This window comes from Pelecanus crispus, chromosome 8, assembly GCF_030463565.1.
Source record: "Pelecanus crispus isolate bPelCri1 chromosome 8, bPelCri1.pri, whole genome shotgun sequence".
Lineage (NCBI taxonomy): Eukaryota > Metazoa > Chordata > Aves > Pelecaniformes > Pelecanidae > Pelecanus > Pelecanus crispus.
Genome location: NC_134650.1, coordinates 44,132,953 through 44,152,952, shown reverse-complemented (window position 1 = coordinate 44,152,952; position 20,000 = coordinate 44,132,953). Strand labels below are relative to the sequence as shown.

General features: G+C 36.7%; 1 protein-coding gene across 1 annotated transcript in view; it reads right to left on the bottom strand.

Annotated features, from left to right (window-relative positions):
* The window catches only part of CDH13 (cadherin 13), a 498,153-nt gene that overhangs the window by 199,430 nt on the left and 278,723 nt on the right, over window positions 1-20,000 (bottom strand). The window contains 1 exon segment of the mRNA XM_075715390.1: window positions 1,423-1,567. Coding sequence (XP_075571505.1) covers window positions 1,423-1,567 — 145 coding nt within the window.

Genomic DNA, 20,000 nt, shown 5'->3' with positions numbered 1-20,000 from the left:
TTAATGGGGGCTTCTACTGTGTTAGACTTCTTTCACCAAGATCCAGGTTAACTCCATAACATTAATCTCATCATACAATTACTGCTTGCAAATGCAGTGGAGATACCTCTCGAGTGGAATGCGACAGCTGTTTAATAACTCACAACAAAATTGCACAACAGCTGAGGACAACAGTTGAAGAAAACTAATTCAGCCTTCATCTGCAGGAAGAAGTTAGCTAGTATGGTTGTTTGTACCCAGATTAAAATTTGGAACAATATCTTATTCTTACAGAATTTCATCATCAGATAAAATCAACAGTGAATTTAATCAGAACATTTTCTTTACTAACTTTAATTCTCAAAGTGTGTTTTTATTTTGTTGCAATTGTTTGTCCTGGTTTGGGCTGGGACAGAGTTAATTTTCTTCCTAGTAGCTGGCATAGTGCTGCGTTTTGGATTTAGCATGAGAAGAATGCTGATAACACGCTGATGTTTTAATTGTTGCTAAGCAGTGCTGACTTCTCAGCTTCCCATGCTCTGCCAGGTGCACAAGAAGCTGGGAGGGGGCACAGCCAGGCCAGCTGACCCAACCTGCCCAAAGGGCTATTCCATACCGTATGGCATCATGCCCAGTATAGAAACTGGGGGGGCTGGCAGGGGGGCAGCAATCGCGTGCTTGGGGACAGGCTGGGTAACAGCCAGCGGGTGGTGAGCAATTGCATTGTGCATCACTTATTTTGTATATTATTATTATTATTATCCCTTTCTTTTCTGTACTGTTAGACTGTCTTTATCTCAACCCACGAATTTTACTTTTTTTTTTCCCCCAATTCTCTCCTCCAGTCCCACTGGGGAGGGCGTTGGAGTGAGCAAATGGCTGTGTGGTGTTTAGCTGCCTGCTGGGTTAAACCACAACACTGTTGCATCTGCATTTACACAAGTAACACTGTTCAGTATTTCAATCTGCCCCACGATATTAGCATATTCATAATGCACTTTCTATTTATTCCTATTATTTACCTAGCCTCATGCTATATAAACAAATAAAAATGACCCTTCCAGCAGCTAACCTTACGGAGAAAAAGGTAGAATTCCCACTCTGAACAGAAATTGTACATGTTATTTGGTCTGAACCTTAATCATATCTTAGGGGTTGTCTTAGTTGATTCCAGAAATGAATAAAAAAGTGTAAACACAAATCAAAGCTTTCATTCCAAACTGTCATTTTACTTTTTTTTTCTTTTTTACTGCAGAGACTTGACTGTTTTTCAAAAACCACTACCTGCTGTCCTACACAGCTGCTCCCACCTCTTTATATTGGGAAGGATTCAGTGAACCACAAAAATCAGTAAGAAAAGTTGCACAATATGACAATAATGCATTTATCAACACAAAATTTGTTAAGGCATTATTTATAGAGATACGATCAGCATGGACTTACCTGTGGGGGATCCCTCCATGACATGACCAACGTAGGGTCCTTCTTTGAACATTGGCCTGTTATCATTTTGATCAATAACAGCAATATCTAGGCGGACTGGACCATCAATGGTTTTCCCACTTATATCTGTGACCTCGACTTCAAGCTGTATGAACAAAAAGAGAGGAGTAAATTCATTAGTTCACTATCACAGTGAGCAGAGTAAGAAAAAAAAATAGCTCAGATCAGTGCTGCTGTAACCAGACCCTGCCAAGGATACCATTTGCAGCCCATTCTTTTCAACTAGGCTCAGAGCAGATTTTCAATGTAAGCAAAAGAGAAAGATAGACATATATTAAAATCAAGATACCCCCTGGCAGATTGAAAATGCCATATTCCCTGAAGGATGAAATGACGAATATAAGAAAAAAAGGCCCCCTGAAAATTTTATACTAATCATGTGGAGATTTGGTTAGAATTTGTTTCTTTATTTTTTTTCAAGCACACTTAGAGAAGATGCATATAGAACTATCACAGTATAATTGACATATCTCCTAATGCTCAGTTAAAAGCCTTTTTTTCTTTTTTTTTAAAAAAAGGGAAGAATGCATTAGACATTAAATACATTTTCTCAGTGATGATTGCATGAAGTATTATGTTAGGTAATTTTGACAGTTCTTCAGCTTTTCTAATAAGGTATGGCAGGACAGGACAACATATGCAGTCTTATATAAGCAGGTATATATACACACGCACACTCACGTCCCACTGTATGAAAGCACCTGTTGAACACAAAGCTGACACAGGCAGCTGAAGATTTGTTTGGAGTTCCTTTACTTCCAAAAACTGGAAGGAAGGATCATACTGTGTATCTCAATCCTCCAATCCACTTGGAATGGAAAGTCACAACGAGTTACCAAAACTTAATCAGTCATTAGGGCAAAGCACGCCAAAACTTCTTGGATAATAGAAAAGGTCAATTTAGATTGCAACTGCATGCCGTAACTGCAGTTCTCTCTCCTCACCAAGACATCAGTAAAACACAGCAATAAACACATCAGAGACACAGCTATCATTTGCACCTACCCTACCTGTCCCCGGACTCAACTCTTTAATGGAGTTAAGCCAGCCAGAAAATGAACCTGAGCATAGACGTTAATATCACTCTCTTCCAGTCTTTCCCCGAGAAAGTGGTACCAGCAGGTGCTGGAAATCTCTGAGCATTTTGTTTATTCTGTTAATTTATTCTTCATTGCCATGTCTTATACCTGTAAGTTATTTATAAGCTAGTGATAAATCCTACTGGGAAAGAATTAGGTCAGAATTCTAATTCCTTATTAAAATGGATGGCTTATTATCACATCTCTCTGTATTTTGTTATGCTTAAAAATACATTCAACTTTTATAGTTCAGTGTGCTGGGTGTGAGTACGAGTATTTGTTATGGGTAAACTATCTACTCGCATACACTATTTGTAAATAGCGTCACAGTCCATTTTAACATCTACTCACTGCTCATCCTCACTTCTCTAGCAATTGTTCTTGCAAGCCTTTCCCAAGACTTATTTTTTACTAGCTAGATAGCTTAACAGCTTAAAAGCAAACAGATACTCCGATGTGAGGACAACTGATTCATGTGGCATTGGCACAGCTGAAGCTTTATGGGGGCACACGCCCCTTCTGTTTCCAGGGCTTATTTAACTCTGTACTCTAAAGTCAATGTAATAATCTTAGGATTGCGTATGATGTGATGTGGACCAGGAAGGAAAATGCAGTCTTATTACTGAACTACATTAAAGCTAGATACAGTTTTAGATACAGTTGGAAACTGCTGACAGAAAGATTTATCTTAGTAAATGTTGACTCATCAAAACTATGTTAATTGCTTTGGGAAATGGAAGAATGGCAATATTTCTCTGTGAAATTCCATCAAATTCATTTTCAAATTCAAGATAATTTGCTCCTAATCTATCTCTCAATATTAAGTGACTATACTGCTCACTGGAAAGAACAAAGGCTTTGCTAAATTTAAAAAACTACTTCAGCTGCTTTATCAAAATTGTAAGTCATCTAAAACAAAGGCTGATCTAACACTAGGGTTTTATCCCAGACTTGCACAGATTAAGGAAGAGAATAGGAGATTCTTATTAATGACTGAAATAGATTTACTTTATCATCGCCAAGTCCACTGCGTCTCAGACCAACTGGCCAAAAGCGTTGGCATGACAGGTCCGTAGGAACAGTTACATGATCTCATCTTCATTTTATTAAGATAACAGAGGACTTTATTTTATTAGTCTTTGTACAATAATTTCCAGGCTTGTCCTAAGCATTATGGGTTAACTCACCAGCTCTTTTTAAACCCACTCTTCCTACAATGTTTTCAAAATAAAAGCCTGCAGCACCAAAATTATGACCTCTATCTTTACATGACTATTTGTGAAAGAAGCTGCTTTATATCTTATCTTGCCCAACCAAAAAAAAAACCACGAAAAAAATCCATAAAGCCCCATGGCCCACAGAACAAAAAAAACAACAAAGCAAAGAAGCAACAAAACAACAAGAAAAGTATATTGTTACTTAAAAAACCCAACACATGCAAGAGAAAGAAGCATTCAAGTAAAAGACAATACTGGCACAAAAAACCAACTTACTTTGAACAGGCTGTAAATAAAACCAGGTGGAAAATTAGATTGTGCCTAACTATCAGAAGAGTAAGATTTCAGTCTTTCATTAAAGAAGAAAGGCAGGAAAGCCTATCTAGTTTTAATATAAAACTTGACTGATGTATGAAAGATACTGCATTCATTCTTTTGATAGCAAGAGACTGTAATTGAACATTCAGAAAGTATCAAAGTTCCTACCTGATTATAACAACATAACTCTAAGGAAAAGGGGTAAGCATAAAGACAGATTTGGGCAAATTGACAAAAAAAAAAAAAAATCTGCAGAGCTCTGTAGCTATTTGTTATGTGAAAACCTGATAAGATTGACTATGCTTTCAATGTTCCAACCTAAGAGTTACGGAATTATGTTCATAATGATGAAGTTCTGTTCATCATAATCTAACCAACCATATTTTCAGGAACACTTGAGGCTAAATCCCAGTTTCATTTTTGACAAAAGTATAGATGCAAACTATAAAGGATAATCAAGGGTTTATGAGGACTGTTACACCTCACAACTCAAGCCTCCATGACAGGATACAAAGCAGATTTTGCCTATTGCTTCTAATATAGCTGGGAAACACTGATACAATTAAGCACACAAATAAAACAGGGAAAAGCAATATAAAACTGAAAACTGCAGGCAGTAATAGATTTTAGCCTGTTTGTCTAGACAACCTCTTATTCAATACTGTCCCTTCTCAGAAGGGACTGCTTGACTTCCCATCCAATTTCCCTCACCATATCTGAAGTCAGGATCTTCCTTGTCACCCCAAATGTAATGGTTTTACCAGAAGTTTAGTAAGCTTAATCAAAGCGGCACAAACCTGTTTTAAGCACTCTGCTTTATTTTATATAGTCTTGATTCCCTTCCACTCTGCAGTCAGCAGCCACATTTACAGGAAAAGATAACCATCTTCATTCTTACCATTACTTAAAGTAATTTCAAAGGTTTCTCTTCACAGAATGGTTGTTTCCATTCATTTATTGCTTTTGGTGAAACGATTCTGCATAGCCACCTTCCTTCTCTGGATATAGATGTCTATTTTTACTTTGCAGCCAGCCAGCCAATGGTCCACACAAAATTACATCACAAATTTAAAGTTTTTCGTAAGTAAACCTGCAATATCTTTTAGTACTTAATTATCTTCAAAGTCTAACACAGGTTCTTTAGTCATTAACTGCCTTCTAATTTTAATTTCCAATTCATTGCTGATCAGAAAGTTTCTCACAGAGTTCTTCCACTTGTTTCAACAAATGTTTTTTCTACATGTTCCTTGTACCCAGCTTCACCCAGAGGAAAAATAAATAAATAAATAATAACAAACCCCAGTCATTTCTGCGTGTGAAGCCACCAGCTTTCCAGAGGCACAAGGTCCCTGTGGTCAGGAGCGCCCAGGCACACTGGGTGTCCGCACCCGGCTGTCGGTAGCGGAGGCCGCGGGGGTCTCTGCGGGGCGAGGCGGGGCTGCCCCCCGCCGGACACGGCCCATTCCAGGCACTTCCACTGTGGCCCCGCCACAGCGCACAGCTGAGCCCCTCTGCTTACATGTGGGAAACCGTATTTAAGAAAGGGGCAAAACGCTGCACGGGTGTTTTGTCTTCATCTCGACCCATGAGCTTTTAATGCCGTTGCTCTGACCCCCTGCAAGGCCAACCCACCAGAGCAGGAAAAGCAGATGAGTAAACTGTGACCAAGACAGAGGAAAGGTGTGCCATCCTGGAATTGGGGTACACTCAGAAACCTGAAAGCAGCACTGCAGCACTACAAAAACTGCTATACCACTATCTGCCCCAATCTCAGTTATTCTGAGGTAGCTATAGCTACAGACCACTTCTGGCTTTATTTATTCCTAGCTTGATTAGAATTAAACTATTGAGAGTACTTGTTAGATCTATTTATCATCAATTTCTAAGTGTGGATTGACAGTAAAGAAAGGCGACAGACTTAGGATATTTCATGTAGGCGATTTCCTGCTAAGAAAAAAACATTTGGCCATCTCCAGGTCATAAAAAGTAGTAAAGAAATTCTCTTTATAATGAAAAGTTTTAGTAAAACTTTGATGCAATTACCTAAAACAACTCAGAGAAGACAATAATGCAGACACACTGAAATTAATTGCAATTAAATTTTCCTGTTATTAAGAATATGAATAAAATATTAGCTAATTTTTATATGGCACAAGAAGAGATGGAGGGAGAGGCTATAAAACCAAAATACACCACTTCTAATAGGTATGGATAATTTTATCTCAAGCTACTTGATGACAGGGTATCGATTACCTCAGCAAGGTGGTACAGAGATGATGGCAAAAAATGGCACCATTACCTGCAATGGGAGAATTTAGCTTCACATTCAGAATTAGAGCCTAGGTGGGAAGGGATTAATTATCCATTCTAACTACTCCTATGAGCATCTTACAGAGGTTTTATCTTGCTAATGCATCCACTTAAAAAATTAGATTCTGATTCCTTAAAAAAACCATGCAGTTTATTACTCTAATTTTATTGGTTTCTTATCTAGCAGTAGTCACGTAACCTTTTATTAACGTGCAGTTTTGCAATACCTTCACAAGTGAAATACAAGCAGTTCCAGTCTGAAAGGATCGTTGCAGTATGAAGACACTGAACACCTCCTTTCAGTTAATGTTCAGTACATGGACTTTTGAAAGCCTAAAGCACTACCTTGGTGATTACAGGTATCATTGTATTCTTCTGTACATTTCATACTCATGAAGACCAGAGGTAAAGAAGCAATGTCTTGCCTTTTATTTTAAGATAGGTGTCTGTCTTTATTAGACATGTTTTCTCTCTAACATATTTTGTTGGAAAAACACTATTGCAAGAAAACGTAGAGCATTTGAGAGTCTCCTGAATGTAGACTTTCTTTAACCCTAAGCTGTAAAACATTTTACATACTGTACAATTGCTATAGGTCTTCTGATTCATTCTTCTACTTAACAAGTCTGAAACACCTTTAGATTTAGAAACGCAAAGATTGTTTTGAATTCCTACTAGATCTTTGTAATCATCAGCTTATCACAAAGAATTCCTCACTTCAAGTGTTCCTAAACTCTATCCTATTTCTTTTCTTGGACATTTGCAAAATATAATCTTATTTTTTAACCAAACTTCAAATGCTAGTCGTCTCATGCCTTTCTTCAGAAAGAAATAATTTGAAAAGTGATGTAATTCATAGAAAAGCACAACATAGTGATCCAGTCTTGCTATGGGCTTATGTAAAACAATGCAATTTTTTAGGCAATACTTCTAGCTAAAATAACCAAATTGTAGTTGGTTAAAATAACCAGAAAGTTTCATACTATTGCTATAGTACAAATAGCTAGTCCTAGCATAAATATATATATGCCAGCCCTATTACACAAAAACACTGAAGTTCCTATCACAGAAAACACATTTCATTTCAAAACATTAAGCTCTATAAAGCCTTTAAAGAATTTCAGGACTCTATAGATTTCACTAAGAAAAGGAATTAAACCAGCAACTGAACCTTCTGTGAATGCTTCAATTTGGTAAGCTGGGTAATATATAGACTGTAACTGTATGTGGTCTACAAACTGAAGAAAGCAATACTGTAGAAATTAATAGTGGGAAAAGATTCCAAACCAATCATTCAAACGACTTCATTCTTTTACCATTTTTTAACCTCAGTTAACAAAACAAGATTAAAGATCAAAACCAACCTTATATGACTTAAATACTGCTCACTTTAGTGCATTCTCCAAATTAAGCATTAGGTTCTACAATATCAGATGATTTCTATGGTGGCATTGTTATCTAGTTCTACTCAGCAAGTCTGAACCACTGAAATCCAAAGTAAGAAGGGAAAGCTAAATTAAAAACCAAGGCCCAAGTGAGCAGGTCATTCCCCAAGCTACCTTTAAGTAGTACTCTCCTAGATAGCACCATATACTTTGCAATAACCTGTCAAACTACAACTGTTCTGCACCTCCGAATCCGGTGAAAGACTGAAGAGCTTTAGCAAAGACCTCACTAAAATAAAGGTTTGCACTGACCTGTCTTACAGTCCTAGAATTACCCTGCAGTTATTTCATAGTTCCTATTTTCTTAGCACAACTACCTCTTAACTGTGTGCATTCATTGAACAAAAAATTAAAAAAAAAAAAGACTCCTATCTCCCAAAAGAATGACAAATCATTTAATCTTTTTCGACCACATCAGATGCAAGGCATTGTAGACACATTAATAGAAGTTTTGTGAAAAGGAAGAGGAATTTAACATCGTAAACAAAGTGTTCTTTTCTCACTAGTTTTAAAGGTAATGTTCTTAATATTTTTAATCATTAGTCACACATTCAGTAGACTGAAAGGTCAATGTCAACTTCATAATATTCTGTTTTGTGAAGTGTTAACATAGTAAGTCCCTCCAAGCAAGTACCAAGGAGTAAATATTGAACTGGTACTCTTTGTATGATTTAACTTTTTTAAATTTCCTGGAACTTAAGCCTAATTAAGCAAAAAAACCAGTGACAGTATAAATGTATATTTTCTTACCCTACTAGACTTGGAAGAAAGGGGGATTTAATTTATGGATTCACACTGGTATAGAACTCTTCATTGGGGAAGTAAGAGCAAATCAAACTGGAGTGACTGGTCTGGTGCTTGATAATAAGACCACACATCAATAGAAGACCAAGATAAAACATATTTAATGAAATTAATTGTGCTGTGATTTATCTTTGAAGCTAAATGTCATTGGACAGCAAAACTGGTTTTTTGGGGGGAATGGGAGGGTGCCGAGGAGTGGAGAGATAAGCCATAAGAGCAAAGTAATAGAAAAAGATAACGTGGAGGAAAGAGGAAATGATACTGAATACCATTAACCTTTCCTAGAAGGCCTTGTCTAAGCTGAGTCAAATTCAGGAATACCCTACAGAACTGACCTGACTGTTGTCCATGGTCTAACAGGAGGCTGTCTGGCAGCACACTGGTGGCAGGAGCTGTCTCGTGCCCACCTAATGCAATTCTGACTGGTCCCTGCAACTGCATCCTTCCCAGCTGCAGCTGCCATGAGATCATTCCTAACCAGACCTGTCAAGTCTAACAACTCTTTTCTTTCTTTTTGAGAGGAGGAAGGGACGGAGGAGGAGAAATAGAAGTACAAACTGCGTTTTCATAGTTTATGCACTTTTCACTAGTAAGAACCTTTACCTTTCCAAAGCTAAAGTTGCATTTGAACCTGTCAACAGATGGGTTTATCTATACGTGGCTATAAGCCACAACAAGATTCCCATGTTATTTCAAATTTTTGTCTTTAAACAAAACCAGCCCAAGTCAGGAAATTTCCCTTAATTAAATAATAACTCTCTGTATATTTTCCACATTAATTTTTGTGCAGTAAATCCTTCTATTGTGAATATCTTGCTGTTCATCCTTCCCTTGAAGTGGGAAGCACAAGAACACTGTCTTTGCCAGTTTACATTCAGTAAAGGTCAACCTCCAAAAGCACGTTGCACCCGCACCTCCTGTTGGCTTGAGATAACATCAGAAATTGTCCATCTCTGAAAAACCTGGCACTGGCAATCCAGAAAAGCCACTACACCTTGGGGGAAGGATCTTCCTCAGCATGAGTAAGAAAACAAATCTTGAATGATTAAACTAGTGATAACAGTACTTGGAGTTTTCCAGGTTCTTTATCCTGTACTGGCAGTGCTACAGTCTGTCTTCCAGCACCAGCATGTCTCTTGATTTGCAGTTCACTTTACAGAATATGCCTAGAAGATGCCATCAGTGAAATACGCTCATTGCTGCAAAATGAAGCTAAAATGCTATACATGTAATATTTTTTATTTTAATATATTAATTCCTCCATAGCACTAAACTATGCAATTATGAATTCACTATCTAATTGAATGTGTATACTGTAATGCTATTAGTGTCACAGTAAATGTATTTTCTTCCACAGCTCTGTGTCTCTGAATCACAATATTGCTAAAAGGCACTGTTTTCATGTAGAACTCAAGTCCTGAAAATTTTTCTCTGCTGTGAGTATAAAATGGTCCCTTTCCTGTGAACAAGATCACAGAGCAGGAAAACAGAAAAAATTACAGAGAACGATGGCATAAACCTCAGAGAAAAGAATACATTAAATACGTAATCATAGAAAACTTATACAAAAATGAGCTCTGCATTTTCTGCAGAGAAAAATTAAAAAATTATTTTCAGGTTTTCAGCTCATTGAAAAATAACAAACAAATAAATAAATTGGGATTTTGTAGAAGCTGTCTTGTGTGTCAACAGAAAAAACAAACCCACAAAATTGATAACTTAATCTCCTATTTTTTACTACTTATTCCTGAGGATAGTTTTTAAACATTAAAATCAAAGATAGTCATCAAGCAGTAAATGATATTTTCAGTTATTTGTGTCAGTTTGGAGCAGACAAGATTTACTCTTGTGAGTCCTTGTGACTATTATTTTAAGATTTCATATTTTTAATATTTAAATATTTGTAAGAAAGAATTCTTTGCACATGGCAGATTCCTTCTGATACTCACAGAGTATTTAGTTTTATATATAAGATCAAATGCTAGTAACTAGCAATTTTTCAGAGCTTCAGTCCATCTTATGCCGTAGATCCTCCCCTCATAAAATCCGGTCCCTCTGATGTCAGGTTGCACAGGAGAAAACTGGGTTTAAGTGCTTAGTTATGAAAAAGTCATAGTGAACAAAGGAATTGGGAGCAGAGAATGGAAGACACTGGTGTTATCACGGAACTCCCTCTTCCGTTGTGCAGGAAACCTGAACCACGCCGCGCAGCAGGGCATGTCAGGGTGGGCAGCCGGCAGCTGCTCCAAGGTCCTGCCAGCCTGGCAGAGCTTCCCCGTGGGCTCCGCGTGCTTGTGCAAACCCTGCTGCACCTCTGCACCACTGAAAAGCGGGCAACATAAGGACTTTCAAAAAGGCTCAAAATCGCCATCCCCATTTTAGAGGTGGACATAAAGGTGATATGAGGTACTCAAACTGATCGTAACCATCCTGATTAATGATGATAGAACTGAGGGAACCAACCGATGCAATACAGCAGAGTGTTTCAAAAGAAAATCAATTACATAAATGGGATAGGCAAAAGATGGGAGAAGAAACAGAGATGAAATAATCTCACCAAAGCTGTACACCAGACAAAATTAAAATCAAGCTTGCATCTAGGTTTTTTGATCTCTGAATACAAGACTGATAGCTAAATTCTCTCTCTTGCCGAGCAAGTGATATAAAACTAGATTTACAAAGGTTATTAAGCCACCATCATGCACACAGTGGGATTTTCCAAAGTGCCTTTCAAGATTGGGTAATATATCCTATTAAAATCAAAACACCTTTGAAAGAGCTTTGAAAACCTGATTGTCCTCTCAGTGTCTCATTTTTCCCCCATTAAGCACTATTCTACAGCTGTACAGACACAAAACCACAACAGAAAATAATTTGCTGCATCCTCACAACAGAAAGCTGCGTATTTCTAAGGGTCTCTCATATAGCTACAAAAAATTGAATTAAAATTACTTCTGAAGCATACTTCCTGTTAAATATTATCTATGAGTTTTGAAATTAGAATGCCCACTCCAAAAATAACCTCAGTGAGCAAATGAGAAGCAAAGGACTTCCTTCAAATCTGTGGAGCAATACAGCTCTTCAAATGAAGCCATGTGTACTTCACACAGACCAAAAGTATTACGGATGATCATATAAATACTAATTAAAATCTTCACATATCACAAGAGAACACATGTTGAGCCCCTCAAAAAGAGAGGGGGGTGGGAGAGAGAGAAAAGATATCAGGATTCACCAAAGCAATCAAGTCTAATCACCACAAAAATATTAAATTAAAGAAAATAAAAAAGAGAGGAAGTAGAACTGAAATAAAGGATTAAGACATAAGCTGTGCCAGAATTTTTAGGCTCTACACTGCACCACAAAACCAACAAAGACACTTGCATAAGAAAAGATGAAAAACGGCTTTGCACTTTTAAATAGCTCCTAGCAGTATTCACGCACTGTTCACCATTCTGACTGCTTGAAAATAACTCCAAATGGCATGTAGGAAGTGGCAAGAGTTTAACAAATTTTATCTCACTGAAGGATTCAAGAAGCAACATGGTCAGAGAGAGCCCATAACTAATCAGACCAAGAACAAAAATCCAAGATCTAAAATAAATTGGTGACAAGAAAACTGACTTACTTAGGCATTAGAAATAAAGGTCAGTGTAAATGTCAGGTATATATCACACATATATTTTTCTTTGTTATTATTGCTTAACATATCTGTTCCCACAAATGAGTAGGAAAAGGTCTTAGAAGTCAAGGATCACTCAAGCTTATACCAGTCTAGTACAGATGTAACCAACCAGGTTTCTCTATTTGAAAGCAACAAAACAAGGAATCACAAGAGCACTTGTATAGAGGACTTTACAAGCTGGACCGGAGGGCATGCAGCATACTGCTGCCTTGCTGCCCAAGTTTCGGGCTCTGTCAACATTCCTGGGATGACATCTCATCCTCTTTACACCGTCAGTTTCTGAGTGATGAGCTGCAGCCAGGAGTCATTCAAAGCCCCATCCAAGAAGGGAGTAAGAGTGCTTGGGATCTAAGTGTTGATGAAGGGAAAAATTTGGTAATTTGGAAGCAAGGTTCTCCTAGTGGACTTTCTCTTTCTGAGAAATTTGCTTATTCTGTAGCTAAACTGCTCTCCTCTTCAGAATTTGAAACAATATCAGCATATTTTATATACTGTATTTGCCACACCCTCATAAGATGCAATTCTATTGCCTTTTTAATTTCACCTTTTTAAAGGTTAGTCTGTAGAAGTCAGATAAAGAGAACCAGACGAGATTTATTTGTATCTGCTTTACAGGATTTAGATGACTGTACTGCAAATCCTAAGGGCTGTGTGTTATGAAACCCATTCAAACTGCAGAGCTGCAAAACCCCTGTCACCAAGAGTCTTTGCTGCGAAGCGCTGGGTTATGGCACAAAATGTCTGTCATTCCCTTTTCCCAGCACATGGCATGTCATGATGATAAACTGGTAAGTGTCCTGGTTCTGTACCTGTACAGTCACTTTCAGATTTATTTATTTATTTTTATTCTGCTGCTAAATCTAATTCCAACTTCTCTTCCAATCTCTGGCAGCCTCTCATATACTCAATGCACCTGCGTTACCAACCGGAACCTGCCTGTTTGACCACGGACCTGAACTACCTTCCACGGAGCACACCTCTCCTTCCTCAGCATATTCTTCTCTAGTAAACATTTTACACTTTGTTGACTCTGTTTGCTAAGCCAAAGATAGCACATTTCAATGTTGATGATAAAAGGTTTGGGTGCTGGAAATGCCATCTACACGATTCGCTGCCTACTGTATGTTTGGTTATATAGGGCAGTAAAAGGGAGTTTATCAATCTTCCTCAGAATCATCATAAGAGGCTGTAAACTGTTAGATTATGAAGGTCGAATTTTGACATCTGATTGGATAAATAGATCACAGAAGTATTCACAGTTAGCACTTTGCTTTCATTTCCCTCCTGTATTCTCTGCCCGGCCTTAGCCGTTCCAATGATATACGAGCACTGAAGGTAACAAAGCACTGTTTATCTTTCCCTGTTATTCTGAACTAAATGAGTTTTTGCTGATTTTGTCTACAGTCAGCTTTATTGAATTTCACATTATGCCCGGCTGTTTTTTTCCAAGAGGATGTCTATGGCAGATACTTTTATAATTCAGACAGCTGATCTTCCTGGTAACAACATCTAAACAGATTAGCACATCCCAGATCACAAACATTTAGCAGCTTCTCTGTTTCAGTGTAACAGCGTGGGTGTTTTTTCTACTTTGCCAATAACGGCAAGGTGTATATTTCATATACAGAAAAAAGGAAATATCTGAATGGTTTCCACATTTTTTAAGTGGAAGAATAGTTTGCAGACATGTATATAATGGAAAAATATGCCAAGGGCAGCCTGATCTGGAATAAAATGTTGTTTCTAATTACTTGTTTTCTCTCTCTAAAACTAATCTTTGTAACTCTTAACATGTTGGACCACCTCTCTACAATAATTGTCAATAAAGAAAGGTTTAGTCAATGAGCCTCAAATTAGCTAAATTAAAACAGTAATAGTCTCTTCTGAGTAGTCAAACAGTTCTAATGTAGCTCCCAAAGGATCAACAAGTGTCTGTTACGTAGTGACAAATCAAAAGACAGAATTTATTTCATGTTCTTTTATTTTTATTGCTTACATTTAGCCCAGGAACTTTCTGAAATGCTTCACTGGTCTTCAGCTCTGATGACAGCATTACCTGTTAAAACCGTTAATCTTGAGGCATAATTAGCAGTTCTAGTGTATCTCACTGGACTTTTTTTTTTATTTTTGAGATCTCAGTCAACTCTAAATTACCTCATTGAGCATATTAGTAAAGGCATCTCCTCAGTAAACTATATGCTCCATCACCACTTCCCCTTAATTCAGAATTCTCATTTGATGTTTTACAACATACAACAGCAGCAATTCCTGTGCTACATTTTCATAAAGTTAGATCTCAAACCAAACCTACAGACTTCTGACTTACTGATTTTTCACTTTCAGGACTTTATCCATGCTACATTTCTATGCTTATTTTGTTTCTGGAGATAAAGTAGACCTCTCTTTCTCTCCCTCATGCTTCTCCTAAACTGCAAATTATGACAACCCCATACGAGCAATTTCCTGAATTCCAAGACTCACAATGTAACTGTCATCTTTTGTCTTTTTTTATCCTTTTCAAACCATTTGATAATTTACAAATCCTAACAGAAATTATTTTGAGTACAAAAATACAGCTAAAACATTTTTGCAAGGAAAATTATTATGTTGCAGATCTCTACTTTTTCACTGCTTGATGCGGCCAGGAAAAAAATGCACAGAAAAAGAAAACTTTACATATTTGGCAACAAAGGGAGAATTGGAAAGTCAAAGTTATTGCAGCAAAAATAAAGTCTAGATATAGTTAGTCACAAAATTCATTAAATGCCATTTGTACCAGAAGTTGCAATTGAAAAAGGCCTTTTTGAATTACAATGATCAGTAAAACTCTTCATCTACCTGCAAAATAAATGATCATAAAAGGAATAAACTTCCAGAACTCATCACAGCAAGCTGTTGCAGGAAAATTTGCTTCTCCTGTTGCAACTGAAAAAAACTAAGAAAAGTATCTTTGTAGCCACAGAGATAATCACTAACAGAACACCAGGAGTGAATTAAAGTCGTAAAAGAAATAAAAGTATGTCCTATTACAAATTAATAGCAATAAAATAAAGGCAACTGTAATTTCAAACAGGTTTACCATGATAAGACTGGAAAATTAAACATACAGTAGAAACCAATACACAAAGCAGGAGAAACTTTGCATCATTTTGACCAGTTAAAACCTACTGAGGCGTAGCATTTTTTCCCGAACCTTAAATGACCTAAAACAGGAAGTCCTTGAACAAACCCTTTGAAGTTTATCCTCTGAAGCATCACAGTGACTTCTTGCATAGACTAGACTATTCAACCTTTATGTATTTAGTCCCAGAGTGGCATTACACTCACAAAATAATGGAAATTCATCCTATGGTATTTTACTCCATTATACTCCCCTTGAGCCTTGCTATGTCAATTAAGGGACTTAACATCACAGTACGGAACTTTTCTAAAAATAATAGCCCTGTGTATATTAAAATCTGAACTTTTTTTTTTTTTTTTTTCAAATAGGAAGGTATTTTAACAATACAGTGTGATTTTCACAAAATGTATTTAACTGTAGCTTGAAGTGTCACCATTGTTACCAACGTAATTGCTAGTAGCCCCAGTGAGTACAAAGAGTATTCTATTGCACAAGTTCCTGTCTAAAAAGAAAAAAAACAAGATTGCACCTAGTATTTACTCTTCACCAAATTCTGGTGTTGTCTGTGACTAGGTCTAGTCCTGTCTCCATTCCATTGTTCTTATCTCCTTGTTTTTAAGTTGATACACGCAGCATACATAATGATTGGACTTTACTGTTCAATAAAATAAAAATTAGTTGCAAATTGCATAAAAGTTCTTCACCACCACCAAAAAGCATTCTCCTTCAACTTGGCAAGGTCACTTTTCATCAATATATTGCTGGTTCAAATATAAGATAATTTCTTTTATTTGGAGTAACCTATTTATAAATCCATCACTATTAAGTAACTTGCTAGCTCAATGCAAAACACATACAGAAACTCAGCCCAATCAATACAGAGAGTTTGATTTTTGAGCTCAAATAAGTAGCAATCCATCAGCCATACAGAGCCTATCAAAGAGAGTAAAAGTATTCTGTTTGTAATGGAGGCGTCTTGCAGAACTACAGGTTTGTTACTATGACACCAAATAAATTCTATGGCTTCTGAATAACAAAAAGCACCTAAAATTGTATGGCAACCATATTTATTAGTACAGTATCTTAAGAAATATGGAAGTAACAAACAATACATCAATGTAATATGATCACTTGCCATATAAAAATTGTTCAGTGAACACAGACACTGAGGACAGAAATAAAAAAAAAAAAAGGTTGCATGAACTGGTGTCATAGAGCTAAGTTTATTTTTTGGGAGAAACCCCTTCATAAGGAATGCAGAATCAGCTATGAAAAAACAACTTAAAATTATTAGGTCTACTTACGAAAGCAGCAAGATCTCCAAATATTCTCTCAAATGTAAAGTAGGCCGAGAATAACTATTTTAGAGGCTCTGTATTTGTTTCACTTTGTGTCAAAGAAGGAAATGAAAACGAAAAGAAACATAGTAAAATCTCTAGTAGGCTGTTAGTTTTTCTGTATGTTAAATGTTTTACAAATATGGTTGTGTGTTACCTTCTTTCAAAACCAGGGCTGCAGGATCACATAACTGTTCAATAGATGGCACTCTATGTTCTTCTACAAATAGCTTATACATACCGGTCAATGGAGACAGCCGAGGGAGATGAGCGGACCAAGTTTAGTCACCTGCCCTAATTCTACTACAGACACCACTTAAAAGAGTTACTCTATATCAGAGCATAAATGAGCTTCATACTAAGCAATTCAAAGAAAGTGGAAGTTTTAACCACAGAAAACATGCCTGACAAAAAAGTATTTTAAGGAATGGGACCTTCATCTTTCTCACTAAAAGGTCAAAAAAATAAGCATGCTTGGGGATTGCCTCCTCAGCAAGGATCAAAAATTGTACAACAGCAACATTTTCCTGCAGAAAAAAAAGGCCATTCAGAGAAGGATGCACTGCCTGTTTAGTAGAATGCTGGAAAAATCTTATAAAAATGCACACTACTAAACACAATATTCATAGCTCATCAAATCCTGACATGTTCTGGAATATGCTAGTACCAAACTATGTCACTTCAACAGGGTTTGACAGCAGGTAAATTATGTTGTGTAAGAGTTTAACTAAATGAAGTTGCTCACCAAAGATATCTTGATCTACACAGGAGTTTCAACGTTAGAAAAATGTTCTATTACTAATGAAACAGCAGACAAGAAAAGTGACATAAAGTTTTTTTTTTTTTTTTTGCTTTATGTTCTGCTTTACCTAGCAGAAGATCATAGAGAGCGGGACTGAATAAATGTGTGGAAAAACTTTTTTTTTTAGCCTTTTTGCCTTTTCTCTGAACAGGTTCATTTTCAGAACCACATTTATCATTTAAAATTATCCATCAAACACTGTAATTGAACACATTTCAGCCTTTAGACTTTGAATACAGCATTGAATAGCTGTGCTGACTGATCACTTCAGTCACATGGCATTGCTGGTACACTCTGACTCAACCTCCCTTATAAACATTTATAGGACTGGAATAAGTAATTTCTGGCTCAAAGCTTCATGGCAGCATGTGGTAGTATGATTATCCTGTCCAATAGCATGACTTCTATTTTAATCATTAAGTATTCATATCAATACCAAATTTCTTAAACTCATATTATTAGAAAACAGGTGCATGAACAGCCACTACTGCCATCACAGCAAACCTGGTGTTTGCTGTACAAATAAGTGTTTGACTTGCTGTTTTTCAAGATTCGCATCATACAGCTAATTTGGGCTTTTTTATAGCATTTAATATTCGTATAATAATATTTAGTAATTAATAGATGTAGTTAGATAATCTAACAGACACACCACAGTAGCCTAGAAATGGGCTCACATTGAAACCTATAGTGCAAAAACCTATTTGCAGCTGCCAACAGCTGTGAGGGCCCAATTTTTACCCGAAAATGGTTTTATTGGTGATTTTGTTGCTGGAAGTGTCTTAAATCTTCAGTATTTTCTGGAAGAATGCAAACTATTTTTCTGTGATCTTGCTTTCATATCTGGTGTAGTTTTGTAACCTGATCATGAGACGTAAGATGAGTGAATATGACACTTGGTCAGCCTGCAGGTATGGAGCTAAGTATTTTTTTGAAGTCCTTCCCACAGAGAGAAACCTAGTATCAGTGTTCGTTTTTGTCAAGTCACACAGCATACATGGCTGCTTTCTTTCTTGTCATAATGAAACCTTTTTATTTGTATAAGTTAGCATCTAAAGATCAAGAGGTCAACTGAAAAATGTATCCATAATCAAAGAATGAAAATAGGGGAATTCTGCATTTACCAAGATGATAATCGATATAATAGCCGAAGAAATATTTCTCTAAATGTCATTCAACCTTCACATCGCCTATACCGTGACTTCCAAGAAATTTCACTTTTCTCTTACCAAGACAGGTTTCTGTACATACGTGTTGCCTCAAGTAAATTTTACTCCAAATCTGCGTATAATTATTGGTAACATTTCTTAGACTTATTTCTTGCTCCTTCCACCAACAACCACAAAAGCTCATTTACCTTATGCAGAATGTAATTAGTAGGTATCGTATTTATTTGACAGCTTTCTCATTTTCTCAATTCTATGTAATTTGACAGGGACCATTACAGATCCGTAACTAGTCTTTCAGAATGACTTTCACAAGGTTAGTTCACTTATTAATTGACCCTTGGTAATGGTAATTTAAGAAGCATATTAATCTCATCTGTCAGTTCTAACACATACGAGATGTATAAAATAATTTGTCTTTTGCAAGGAGCCTTGCAACAGAAATGAAGTGTCTAAATTTTTAATTAATATGCATTTTCTTTCAACAAATGAGACTGAAGTGGAAGGAGACTTCTTTTCAGTGGTTTTCTTTATTCTGCTTTAAAGCTCCTGCATTTTCTTATTATGAAGATAAACACTATTTCACCAGTCAATAAAGCCTATGATCTAAATAATCTTCTACAAAGGACACTCTGGTATTCTCAACACAGATCCCTGAAACTTTACAAATGCGCAAACAAAGCATTTGGCACTTCAACAGCAGTGTTTCTTATTATTACATATACAGATTAAAGGTTTCTGCAATTCAAGGAGATTTAATTCACTAAGAATATTAAACAAAAGATTACTATTCAGAAATTGAAAAACTTCAACCAGTATCAGATGCCTGAAGTTGTAATCTTTTTCAATCTGGTTTTCTAATGCATCAAAGGTTGAGCAGAGCCTGCAGTTTATGTCCAAGAAAGAGGTATGTAAAATTCTTAATCCAAAGTACTAGTAAGGGCCATGTGTAAGTTCTCATCCTTTATTCCAGTCATTAACTAAATAATGGGACCAGTTAACAGCAAGTGGGAGAGAGACAAAAACTTTGTAAAGAACCAGTTGCGCTCTTAGCGTGTGATCATGTGCACTTTGTAACACACGGGTGAAACACAGCTGCCTGCAGACACTCCAAAAGGGCATAAGCATTTCCTGATGAATGTGCACAGTTCTCATTAAGGTTAGCGCAGGTTTGAGGTGGAGCAGCAACCCTATGGTCTGTACTTAAAAGCGGAGAAGTCAAGAAAGTACAAGG